The following is a 13,061-nucleotide window of genomic DNA, read 5'->3' on the forward strand; positions in this document are numbered from 1 at the left end:
TCACTGGTCTTAAGTATCTATCCTCACATGTACAGGCGAGGAGTGGGGTAATTGTCAGTTCAAAGGCTCTTATTAGGGGAGAGAGAGTGGGACCTGGTAGTCCATGGTGCTAAGTGCCTATTAACCCTGTGTGTGTGACAGTTACAGTACATGCTGGTAACACAGAGTGGAGAGATAGTGCTCAGTGCATCCTTAATTACACTACATGTACCTCATTATTCTCTGTGGGCGAGGCTTTCATTAAGACGCTTCTGCAACAAGACTCATGTCTGATTTACAAACAGCTGTGAGGTTGTTTTATACAAACCACAAATATGAACAAATCAATACATGAACATTAGCAACTTGAAAATTAGAACTATAATCAGCTAATCATAAACAACTGATATTCATATTATCTTAAGAGTACACTACTGATAAGAGTGCACCACCTGCTTATTATTGCTTTGCTTAGTGTGTTCTACAGTTTGCTTAGTGTGTTCTATAGTTTGGCATCTCCAGGGACAAGGCCAAATCTGTGGAAAGGCGACCTCTCTCACAATATGAATGCAATGTCTTGAATAATACCAAGGCTTCTGTTTTTGTCTTTCTTATCAGGATATCCGGACAGACAACTACAGATATCACATGAGTCACATGCTTTTTTATGCATATTTCAACTTTGAAACGACCTCGACTGAACCAGAAATACAACGCCAGTTTACATGTTTCTTTGTCTCTGCGTGACTTTGATTGAAAACATCATCTTCTTTTTAAGATAATTTATTCAGTGAGTATAAAAAAAGAACTGGACGATTGTAAAGGAAATTGTTATCATTGTGCTACATCACAGCACACCCACAATTCATTAGGACAGGAGCAGGAAGGTGGATTTGTCATGACTGTGGCACAAGCATACCAAAGAGTATACTTATGGCATTTACAGCCGAACATACATACTAACTTGAATAATGGCATTCTCTTGTCTTGTATGTTGTCAGATCTGATAGTTAGTGAATTAATGTACTTGAAATGCATAGTTGAAGTGGATTCATAAATGCATCAATGTCAGCATTTATTTATTAATACAACACAAACACTTATCAGATCACTGCTACAACATCTTTGTTAATGCTTTATTATGATTACATGAGCTTAGATAAGTTATTCATATGCACAAAATTCAGAATTTGTGTAATAAACAATTCAATAATAAAAATAATGCATGTGATATAACTTTATTATGATTATGATTACAATTATTATTAGTAGTAAGAGTAGTAGTATTATTAGTATTATTATTAGTGACGGTATATAAATAAATTAAAAGGTTGTGGCTGAGTTAATTGCTAACTCACTATGAATTAAGTAACATATGTACTATTTAATTTTACTAACCTGCACAAGACTTATTAACTAACTACTATGAGTTCATCCTGCCTATCCAAGAGCTTCAGCTTCCTGACATTTTGAGGACTTTTTCCCATTTAAAAGAAGAATATTTTGTTTAAAATGATTAATCACTATGGTAACGATCTTAATATTTCACCATTCTGAAATGCATAGCTACAGCCATGAGTCCAGCTGCCTTAAGTCTGCTGCTCTGACTGACCCCCACGTCCCTGTGACTTGGTACAGACCACGATAATGCCGTAGTCCGGTCTCCTGTCTATCCCTCTCCCCTGCTGCACAGCCCCCAACACTACTCCAACTGAGAGAGAGTCACAACAGCGCGTGTGTGCATGACGCCGGCCAACCGAGATGACTGTGTGAAGCAAACCTCGAAAGAACTGCAAAAAACACTGGAGGAGGAAGAGGAGGAAGAGCGCAGTCCAAAGATCACAGAAGATATACTGAAGATTAATGGCTATTGTTTATGTATGATTGTGTTACAAGTCCAGATGACCAACACTCACTGCAGGCACCACCAGCATCCCACTATGGAGCTGTGAAGACAACTTAAAAGATACTCAAGAATCAAAGCATCATGTCGTCCACTGGGTCGGCCAACCACAACAAGCGTCTAGCATGTAAGTATAACAAAGTAGTTTTAATTTGAGACAGTCTGCCGCATGCTTGTGAGAAATGCTATTAAATTTTAACATATAGTTTCTAATAGTATATGTAAACGTCAAGAATGCGAGATAAACAAAATTAACAACTGTCAGCCTACTTTAACTTTTATGTAACAAATCTAGCCAAGTCTGTCTGCATGCAATCCATTGTAATCCACTGTAGTTACATAATACACTGGCTGATGTTGAAAGCAATTCTCTAAATGGTTTAATTATCCTCAAAATCTTACAAAATTTCCTGCACAAACTTACTGTCATTCATAAAATTTAACTGGGCAGCATAGTCCATTTAATGAATTAGCCCTGGTAAGATGCAACATAGAGGTAGGTAATCACATTGAAGGGATAAGCACTACTTCTTAGCCAATGGAACGTCTTTACATAGAAACTGTTAAGACGAGCTAAGTGCTACTTGCTAACTGTACTTCAAGACAGGACATGTAAGTAAACAATGATGTGTTTTAGGGGTAAAAAGCTGCAGTGATTTAAATTCCATCAGTACATTTAGTGTGGGCCCTGCTTTGATGAAATAAGGAGCAAGCCTGAGGTCATGTCTGCATTTAGCCTTGAGTGCAGAGGCCCTAATAGTTTTGGAAACGGGAATGGCCTGGGAATACACTAATCTCATCACGTATGGGGGTGGACGGCTAAGGTTGATATCATATAGACATTTTAGAAGTAACATTATGCACAACCATTAAAGGACTGATATACTGCTGTGCAAAAGTGTTTTTAGTGGGTGATAATATTCTCACCCAAAAGAACTGCTCACACAAGCTATAATGTAGAGCTCGGTTAGAACAGCTATGGTCATCTATTATGCTTCATGCCTATAACATTACTGCGATATTAAAATAAGATTGCAGGAACAAGAGAGATTAAACAATTATTTAAATAGCTTGAAAGAAATGTATTCATTGAGTGACTACTATCTGAACACAGACTCTTATACAGCTATTCAATTGGAAAATAAATAATAAACATTAGCTGTCCTATAGTTTCTCAATTGGCAATTTTTTAAAACACAAATATGGCAAAAAAGTAAAACAAATAAAGTGGTAATATAAATAAACCCTTACCCTTGAATTAGCCATAATAAAGCATAAAGACTTAAACAAACAGCGTATTAAGAATGACACAGGCTTAGTAACTATAATTAAAGGGTTAGGAGCCAGGGTATTAATTAAATAGTTACTAAGCCTGAATACATTCTTCATTCATGCTTCATTTTTAATGCTAATTCATGTGTAGTTATTACAAAAATAACCCACTCTTGCCTTTTGAACACCTGCAGAGGAATTATCAGGCCTACAACAAATAGAATGAGTTTGGGAATAACATCTGATAGGGGGATTTACAGGGACCTACAGTCAGATCTTATGTCTGTTCTCTGTAATGTAGTGAGGCAGAGGGAGCTGGCGTTTGTGTTGCAGTGATCTTACTCATAAATGATTTATACCTGATGGAGTGTTGTGGCGGCGTAGGCCAGAGGAGCAGCACGTTCCAATCGCCTCTGTAAATAACACTGGCCCAGACCTCCAGATGATGTGTTGTAAAATGCTGAGAGGTGCCAATCCCAACGGGAATTAGAGTCTATGTGAGGAGAGAGAGAGAGAAGACAGATGGGTTGTCAAAAGCAAACGGTCCGTACAATACAACTGTCTAACCAGGGCCTTTCACCCTGCGGCCACTCACTTTCAATACAAAACAGAAAGATGATCATGGGATTTCTCTGCCCTGGCCACAAGAGGCTTGAACATGAAGCCTTGTGACTGTTCGGTTCAATAGGGACATTTTTTCCAATCTTCCAAAGCAGTTCCCAGCTACAGCACTTGATGTATGACTCCAGCTCTATATGACACAGGGGAGGGTATTATAGACAGAGGCTAGTCTAATGGCACATGCACTCTGTTGAATTATTCTGTTCTGAAGGGGGTATTGACAGGGCAGGGTGAAGAGGTGGAAAGGAGGAGAGGGTGAGAGATAGGCTGGAGGAGAGGGTGTGATTTGTGGTGTAAAGATGGTTGTAAACATTAGCAGTGTGGGGCAGTAGGAGAGGGAGGATAGACAGAGATGCATAACCGATAATAGGCAGTCATGTGCACAAGGCTCAGCTGTCACCTCTGGCCTTTTTAGACAGAGAGCAGAATATGTATCAGTTATGAAGTGTTTTCTACTGACACATTAGCAAACACTGCCAAAAAAGGTTTTAAGATCATCTGAAAACTCATGAAAAAATACAAAATGGATTTAAACAACACATTTTCACATGCCTGTGATAAGTACGGGCGTTCAAGTTCCTGTTTAGGAGTTTGATTTTCAGCAAAAGGTGAGGAGAGAATGACTAAATGAAAAACTTCTGTCTAATGCTAGCTGGCTTGTGACTGTAATTTTATGTGAGAGTTTTTTAACATTAAAATGAAATGTTTATGTTGCAGTTCCGACTAAGTCTGTTCTTTGTGTTCAAATTGTGTTAAAATAAAGCTGAGATTAAAGTTTCACAAAGCTTGAGACAGGGCAGCACCTACAGTTATCATCACACCCCCAAGACAATGTTTATGACATCAACTGCAAAGTATGAATTATTGTGGTTGATCTTCTACCAGTTTAGATAAATCAGATTAGTTGTTGTTGCTTTATTGTTTTAAAACGAATCTGGTTAAGTCTTAAGAATAAGGCATAGATATAATTCATATACCAGTAATTATTACATCTATATTGCCATGTAAGGTTTAGCAATATTGTGGCAAAAATCAAATTGTGATCTGATGTCTGTGACAATCTGCTATTTGGTTATACGGATGTATGATTCAGTGCTTTATATTTAATTTATATTGTATTCATGTCATATGCATAACAAAAAGATACTTACTACATCCACTCCTGCATGTTCTGGGAGATTTAAAGGTCCTATATTACACAGAATTGACTCTTGAGAGCTTTAAAACCTATTATATGTTGTTACCTGCTCAAAAACATACCTGAAATCGTGTTTTGTTTCAACTCTTTTTTATTAGTCATCTCCAAAGTTGAAAATGCTGTGTTCCACCTTGTGATGTCTTGAAGCAGTATTTTTCAAGTTAACAGCTACCTTTTACTTTTAGTTCAGTAGAGATGGCAATTCCAAGGCTGAAATCATCCAAATGACTCTAATGAAAGTGTATGGAGTTAAAAACATAGTGGAGCACTTCTTGTATTACCACATGACATGGCATCACATCACAAGGTGGAACAGAGTGTTTTCCATTTGACAGAAGAACTCAGAATAAATATGCAGGGTTTGTGTGTTTAACATGTGTGAATGAAACAAAACACAACTCTATGTATGTTTGTGATGAGGAAACAACTTTACATAGATCAGAAAATACTGTAATATGGGCTCTTTAAACAATCAGAGTGAAGTGAGAAGAACTCCAAATTGTGATCAAACTGAAACTGAGTAGCTCAAAAAAATCATTATATACATTTTTGGCCTGTTGTTTAAATCTTTTTTTTTTCCTAATTTAAATATTTATAACTCAAAGTAAAACAAATAATAATAATAAAAAACAAAACAAAACAGAAAAGAACCAAAACCAAATAACTCGACCACACCCCCTCCCCATCAGTCAACCTTCCCAGCTTTCCTTCACAGCATTCTCTGCTCACTTATTCTTAGACATGTATGGTAAAAAGAAACAAAGTCTTAGAAACAACTCTTAGATGAAAGAGATATATTTGCCAAAGGGGTGTGACAAATGCTGGCATGATGGATAGCACTCTAACCACACAGTAAAAACATCAGGTTCAATCAAGGCCCGCTGGGTTGTTTTGGGGTGTGTCTAACACGACCAACAAGTGCGATTCTCCAAAACTAAATATGCAAAGAATGTATAGGGTTGCATTTTCTCCATTCTCATGAGCTTAGACATACCACAAAAGCACAAAATACTGCCCATGCCTGCAGTATGACGCTTAGCAGACACCAGTATCATCAAAACCAAACAAACAGCTGCTTACTGCAAGATGTAGGGCCATGGCTGGTTACATAAGGCAGTTTCATTTTTAGGCTTAGGTAATGATTGAAAAATGTTATGGCAATGTTATGAACATAAATGTAGCAAAGCATTTCTGGTAAAATGAAATGGATGGTTAAAAGATTTTTTTTTTTTTAAAGAAAGAAATGATCCAGAGAGATGCTGGGTGCTACTGTCAGTAAGGAAACAATAAGAGACTGAAGAAATATCATTGTTTGAGAATGACCTGCTCTTGGCTCCCAGACTAAAGTTGATGGTTATGAACAAGGACAGTCTGTGTGGGATTAATAATGTCCTCAATGTCTCCCAATGTGGGTCAAATGCTCAGTGATCCCTAAACTGTAGACGTGACTTGAGGTAGATTGTTCAAAGTTGGAAGTGCTGCTGTCGCCCTGTTACACAAGTGTGCCAGACAGGACCCAAAATACACTGGAACATTTTAAGTCTCTTACTGAAAATTCAGCACTTGGCTCCAGGAACATAGAGGAACAAAATAAATATTTTTCTTTTTTCAAAATAGTATTGCATTGTGTTTATTCTTATCTTATATAATCTCAAGAATAAAAAAAGTGTCAAGTGTCAGAATATTAATTTACAATGAAATATTAATCTCCTGGATCTTAATGAGCATTGAGTAAAAACGAGAAGCATTAATGGATTCCTAGGACAATCAGTGTACATGTTTAATTTAGTTTAATTCCTCCTAAAATAAAATAACACAAAGAGTAATGTATCAAGTGCCAAGGTTGTGATTATACATACGAGCTGAGGTGTGCATGAGACGGTGCAGCTTGGTGTGTGTGGTCTGACTGAGCGCGTGGACTGAAGTGTCCAGTGGCACTCCTGAAGTCACTAGTGCTGTTTGACTTTTACAGAATAAGACACACACAGGGGAAGACAGAGAGAGAGAGAGACAGAGATGCAGAAAGAGGGAGAGGGAGAAGGAGAGAGATTGGAATATGTGGGGTTAGGTGGCAGGGAAGAAAAAAGAATGAGCGAGAGTGAGTGAGCTGGGAGAGAGGGGGTGGGGTTGGGGGCAGTGAAGAATGAGGAAGAGAGAGTGAGAAAGAGAGAGGCCTTAGGCAGCAGACAGAAGTGTTTATGTAAGCTCTGTTTTATCATCAGCACCTTTTTCCACAAAGACTCTTATCTATTCTACTACAGTAGACAGTAAGTGGGACATGCCAAAACTGTGGATATATATATGAGAAAAGGGTATACCCAATACAGATGGTATATCAGATTACTATGAATATTCTGATAGTGGCAGGCAGCAACCCATATTTATGATCTTGCTGACATTTGTATATAAAGTAGTGGATTAACAGGGCACTTGGGCTGATTTGATTAGTGGTGTGTGGTAGGTGAGCTCTATCTGTGAGGGACAGACAGCAGGTAGTTTACAAAAATAGTGTAATACATAACACTGTATATTGAACTCTGTAAACACAGACCAAACACAGAGCAAATATAGAGCTGTTTACATTTGGCGTTCTCCATAACGATATAAGAGTTTTAGGTCTTACAGAAAATGTCACACTAAATGATAATAGCAAAGGAGACTTTCAGTTCTGTCAACTGGACAAAAGTTTGTGATGGAAGACGTTTTGCAACTCATCCAAGCTGATTCTTCAGTTCAGACAAGTTTACAGAATTGAATTTCTCTTTTGCGATGGCTCCTACCTGGATGACTGAGGGAATATTGAAACTACTTTAGCCTACTGACATAATAAGCCTAAAGCAGGATAACAGAACAGATTTTTAAACTTGTATGAGTACTTGTACTTGTAAATGTAATCATGAGTAGTCTCCTGCTCTTGAATAGAGCTCAGAGAGAATGTGGATAGTGCTTTAAAATGATCAGCTTTAAACTGTTTCATTTATACAGCATGAATACAGATATAAAATGCAGCTAAATCTGTTAAAAAGTAACTATACTAAAAAAATGTATTTAAAATTAAATATTTTTATTATTGTGACCTGCTGCTATTGGTACAGCAGCAAAACAGCCAACTTAAAATGAATGATGGTCTAAAGTGTTCTTCTAGTTTATTGATAATAATGATATTTAAATTCAAAGAGAAGCTCAGCAAACACATTTAAACTAATGGCATCAACAAAACTGAAGGTGCTTTGAGTCACAGTGGTACAGTTACATGAGCGAGTGTGTCAGCGCCCAGTGGGTCAGGCAAACTAGTATATAGCTTTCACAACAGTGACTTTCACAACTCTGACTTCAGAAGAATCACCAAATCAGCTTTCTGGTTTTAAAACAAACAAATGCCTACTTAACACACCTACCCTTTGTTATTCTGCAATGAGTAAGTATCATTATTGTTAATCAAAATAGTTCTCTTGTACTTAAGCAGAAGTTCAGGATGCAGAGGCGGAGGTTGTGTACAGAGAGGGAGTCCCACCAAGCGTCCAGATGAGGCAAAGAGCAGATCTAAAGCACGAATATTGTTCATGTCCACTGAAGGTGCTTTGAGTCACAACATGGTACAGTGACATGAGTGAGTGTGTCAGCACCCAGTGGGTCAGATGGCAGCAAAACTGTTACACAACACCCAACACGCAACAAGAACATTCAACACGCAAAATACACAACCAGCCCCAGGTCCAGTAGAGAAGAGCACAAGGGCGAATGCACACTTCACATGCACTAACCTTTATGATGTGTGCAATGTAACACTGATAAAGACAATATACAAAATAGGCTAATAATCAATGGATATTATAGCTTATAGGTTCTCAAAATGTGTCATTTTCCACATTGATTTGTACAATTTAGACACAAGCTATTGTGTGTGTGTATGTGTGTGAAATGAAATGTGAACAATGTATGCGTTTTTGTTAATCTATATATATTATCTATAGTTAATTTTGATGTGGTTAAATTATCTGGCTATTCTTTTTTTTTTTACAACCCTAGCACTATTATATATCAAATCTGCTGCTGTGTTACATTCTGTATTGATACATCAACTGTATTATTTATTTTCGACAAGTGTTGCAATAAAAGTTAAAAAAGGACTCCAGTTTTTGACTACGCCTTTGATTTGTGCAATTTAGACGCAATACTAAAATCTCAAACTTGCCACTGAAAAATAGTCTTAAAACTTGATACCAATTTAGAACAATTACATGTCAAATCTGCTGCCATTTTACAGTCATTAACTGTAAGATTTATTTTCATCAAGTTGCGCAATAACGGTTAAAAAAAGGTCTACACCTTCAGTTAAAAATGTGTCACTACTTGGTATGTGAGTGTTGCTTCAGATAGTAGGAGTAGGTGCCCTTATCTTTTTTATTATGCATACCTATTATTATTATTATTATTATTATTTAAACTGCCAAAACACATTCAATGTTTGGGAAATTTGTTCACCTGCAACGGCTCTTCTCATTCCAGTACTGCAATCATAATCAGAACCACTAGAGGGTAGAATAGCATTTTGGGTCAAACAGAAAGGAGAAACAATCTTTTGGAAAAAAAAAAAAAAAAAAAAAAAGGTTTTGACATCGATTTTAAATAATTACAACACCTCATTAATTCTTATAGCCTCCATCTATAATTAGGGCATGTAGTTTGGTACAGAAATGTTGCAATCTAATCTGAGGAAACAGTCTGGTGAGCACAGAAGCCTGCAGCAGATCATGAAAGGACTTGCAGTGGAAAAAAAGGAATCTTGGGAAATTTGTGAGATTTTCCCACTGGCTGTGTTACCATAAATTTCTGAGAGCATAATTAGCATACCTTTTTTAAATGAACTTTTTAACTCTGATTTTTCAGCAGAGACAGACAACTCACAGCGTCACCTAGACAACGACTCCCGACAACAGCTGAAGCTCAGAGACAGACAGCGCTTCTTTGAGGAAGTCTACCAACATGATGTGGACAACTACCTGCCCTCCACTCATCTGCAGATTGACTGTAGAAAACGTAAGATGGACACACGGGTGCACACGCGCACACACCCACACAAATAAAAATTGCATTATTTAACCATGAAAGTTCAATTTGGGACAATTTGTGGAACAAATGAAAATTATACATAAAAAATATATTATTTTTTTGTTAACTACAGAAATTAACTTGTAGAGCAAAAAAAACAACATTAAAATTATACATTGATCTGACCTATGTCTGACGTGTGGGGTCTGTTTGTTAAGGGTGCTAATAATTACTATTACTCTGACACAATGATTGAGATGACATTGACTGATGTGTTTGTAGCACCCATGGGCAGCATCTCGTCCATGGAGGTGAATGTGGACGTGCTGGAGCAGATGGACCTGATGGACATTTCGGATCAAGAGGCTCTGGACGTGTTCCTCAACTCCGGCTCTGGGTCAGAGGAGGCGCCACTGACCCCCTCACTACCAGGTATCATGACTGTCCCACACTACGTCACTATAGTATCAACATATGCACCTAGAGCTGGGAGATGACAATTATTTTTTCTCAGATTGGTCAAATTTTGATTAAAAGTTCTGAACATAAACAAGGCAGGCAATACTCCTTTGACTATCTTTAGCACTGATTCAAACGTCTTCCTCCAGTCTGAACTGTTTCTACGCCCATGCTTTAACAGACAGAGGATTAGCTGATCAGAAATGATTAAATCTGGAACTTGATTAAAATTAGACTAATTTCACAGCTTTAGATACATCAGTGTATTCTATCAGTTATTGAATTAAATAAATAACTAACCATACTTAATCATTATGATTATAAATAATACAGTCTGTCAACTTCTGAGTGGAGCTGTCAAGCTAACAATTTATGACAGTGACAAAAAGTTGACTGCAAATTAAGAATAGTCATGATACAAAATTTTGATTCTAAGAAAATGGCTTTTTTTGTATTGATGAAATGATCAAATGTTAAATCAAATCGTAGCATCCAGTCGAATTGAGAAGGCAGAACTGATGGTTAAAAGACTGATCTTTTCCTTGCCATGTCATAGAATCAACGAAAGAGCTAGACAATAACAAAATAACAGAAAAAATGACCCTATGATCACCGTAGCTCATTACATTGTTTAACCATTATCCATATTTTAACATTAATTTGGTACAAATTACAAGAAGCTCAGATATACATTCACAAATAAAACAAACCTTGTTCCCCTGTCAACTGTTGCTATGTTTAGGTTTTTTATTTAACTTTTCAACTTTTGTTTATAACTTTTCTAAATCAAGTAAATGATAAACACAAAATTGACACTTGCAGGTTTCATCAACATTCCCCGGGTTTTGGGATGCTAACTCTAGGCACTGATTTTTCTGAAGCTCTGTTACCCAATCTAAACTTTACTTTAACAGAGTCTGACCAGAAAGAGCTGGTGGAGGTGAACTGTTCGGTGCTGTTAAACAAGTCCCATACATAAAATTACAGTCACTGGCAAACTAGGATTAGCCATTAGTCAGTCACTCCTAGACAGAACCATGAACTTTTCTATTGATCACAGGCTCCTGAATGTGCTGTTTAAATCCATTTTGTATTCTGAAATATTGTATTGTTTCAGACAGTCTTAAAACATTTTTAGTAGTTGTTGCTAATGTGTGCATTGAGTCACCATGGTAACTACTGAACATTCCACCAATAGAAGTACACAGAACCCCCCCCCCCTATAAAATAAGGCTATAAAATAAGAGAGTTTTTCAGGGAACAACTTTTTGCATGCACATGAAAATGCATGCCAGTATCATTTCATCATACTGGCATGCATTTTCATGTGCATGCTAGTAAGAGATACTCTAGAAAGTGATCACATCTACAGTGAGTAGTGAGGAGGTCAAAAAACAAAACAAAAAAACAGAAATAACTAATGCTTTGAACATCTATGGTATGAGCAGATTAAACAATGCAGTAACATATAGCTTTCACAACATACTAGTATCTATCTTTTACAACATCATGCCCAATTCAGTTTTCTGACACGTCTTAAAAAGATTCCCTACTCAACACACCTACTTCAATTGTAAGATAACAAAAGGTACAATCCTTATTTTGCAATGAGGAAGTATCATTATTGAGAACTAAAATATTTGTCTTGTCTTTAAGCAGAAGCCGAGAATGAAGAGGAGGATGAAGGGGCGGAGGTTGTGTACAGAGAGGGTGTCCCAGTAAAGCGTCTGAATGAGACAAAGAGCAGATCTAAAGTACGAATATTGTCCACATCCTCTGGGTCCAGTGACACCAGTGGAGCAGATGCAGACACACCCGTCATCCAATCAGACGACGAGGAGGTCCACGCAGACACTCTGCTCCTCACCTCTGTCCCCCAAAACAGGGACGAAGAGAGTGAGGAAGAGGAGGAGCCACGGCGTGCACCTGTATAATAGAAGTCTATTTGAGAATAAGAAGCCATTTCTTTGTCAAATGCAGATCCCAGCATGAAACTGGCTGTGATATTTGCATATTGTATCATTTAAATACAAAAAAGATTCTATTTTATTATGACAGAAACCGGTCTAGCCAGTTGAGTGAGGGTTGTCTTTAAATGTTGATGTGTCATGCAGTTCTGTACTAACACGCTCTGGTTCTAGAGAAGTGTGTTTATCACTTGAATCCCGCCAGAGGGAATGGCCACTCCTTTTTGTGTCTTAAAACACAGTGCCAAACATAGGACAGGGATCAGTCACAAGAGTAATTTAAAAATTTTCAAATACAAATTAACTTTTTCCAAAATGTATATATAAAAAGTATTAATTCCAAAACCCCTAAACCAGGTCACCTTGATATATTAACATGGATCTACAATAAATTTGAGTAAACAAAAGATGGTACTCCTAATGTGAAACATAAACAGTAATTGTTTTAAATTGGTAAAATTTTAATTGTGAAATCTGTTTTGTATTTTAAGTGTGAAATATAGTGAGCATTTTAATTTGATTCAACAGTAAATTAGCAAGTGGGGTTCAAAAGTTCACCAGAAGTAGAAATGTTAAAGGCGTTTTAAAGTTTTGTACAGTTAAGGTTGTT

The 13,061-nt window shown here is 37.1% G+C and overlaps 2 protein-coding genes across 8 annotated transcripts in view; one reads left to right on the forward strand and one right to left on the reverse strand.

Moving 5' to 3' along the window:
- The window catches only part of zmp:0000000926 (ataxin-1), a 59,941-nt gene that overhangs the window by 35,969 nt on the left and 10,911 nt on the right, over nucleotides 1-13,061 (reverse strand). For 6 of the 7 annotated variants that reach the window (XM_055165517.1, XM_055165514.1, XM_055165508.1 and 3 more), the window contains exon 2: nucleotides 3,514-3,647. The gene's annotated coding sequence lies outside the window, so the exon portion shown is untranslated. Of the gene's footprint in view, nucleotides 1-3,513; nucleotides 3,648-3,749; nucleotides 3,906-13,061 lie in introns of all 7 variants that reach the window. The other variant, XM_055165507.1, reaches the window with a different exon arrangement.
- si:ch211-253b8.5 (dysbindin) lies at nucleotides 1,709-12,705 on the forward strand. Its single transcript, XM_055165520.1, has 4 exons — nucleotides 1,709-2,009; nucleotides 9,864-10,013; nucleotides 10,308-10,457; nucleotides 12,141-12,705. Exons 1-4 carry the CDS (start codon nucleotides 1,967-1,969, stop codon nucleotides 12,416-12,418), a joined length of 621 nt encoding a protein of 206 aa, XP_055021495.1. The 5' UTR covers nucleotides 1,709-1,966; the 3' UTR covers nucleotides 12,419-12,705.

This window comes from Boleophthalmus pectinirostris, unplaced genomic scaffold (assembly GCF_026225935.1).
Source record: "Boleophthalmus pectinirostris isolate CB_2022bp ecotype Guang Dong unplaced genomic scaffold, ASM2622593v1 HiC_scaffold_8, whole genome shotgun sequence".
Lineage (NCBI taxonomy): Eukaryota > Metazoa > Chordata > Actinopteri > Gobiiformes > Gobiidae > Boleophthalmus > Boleophthalmus pectinirostris.

Excerpts from the sequence above, each read along its gene's own strand:
- si:ch211-253b8.5 (XM_055165520.1), top strand. The coding sequence starts at position 1,967 with ATGTCGTCCACTGGGTCGGCCAACCACAACAAGCGTCTAGCAT. Across the intron at positions 2,010-9,863 it reads CCACAACAAGCGTCTAGCAT|CAGAGACAGACAACTCACAG; the intron begins GTAAGTATAACA and ends CTGATTTTTCAG. Across the intron at positions 10,014-10,307 it reads GCAGATTGACTGTAGAAAAC|CACCCATGGGCAGCATCTCG; the intron begins GTAAGATGGACA and ends ATGTGTTTGTAG.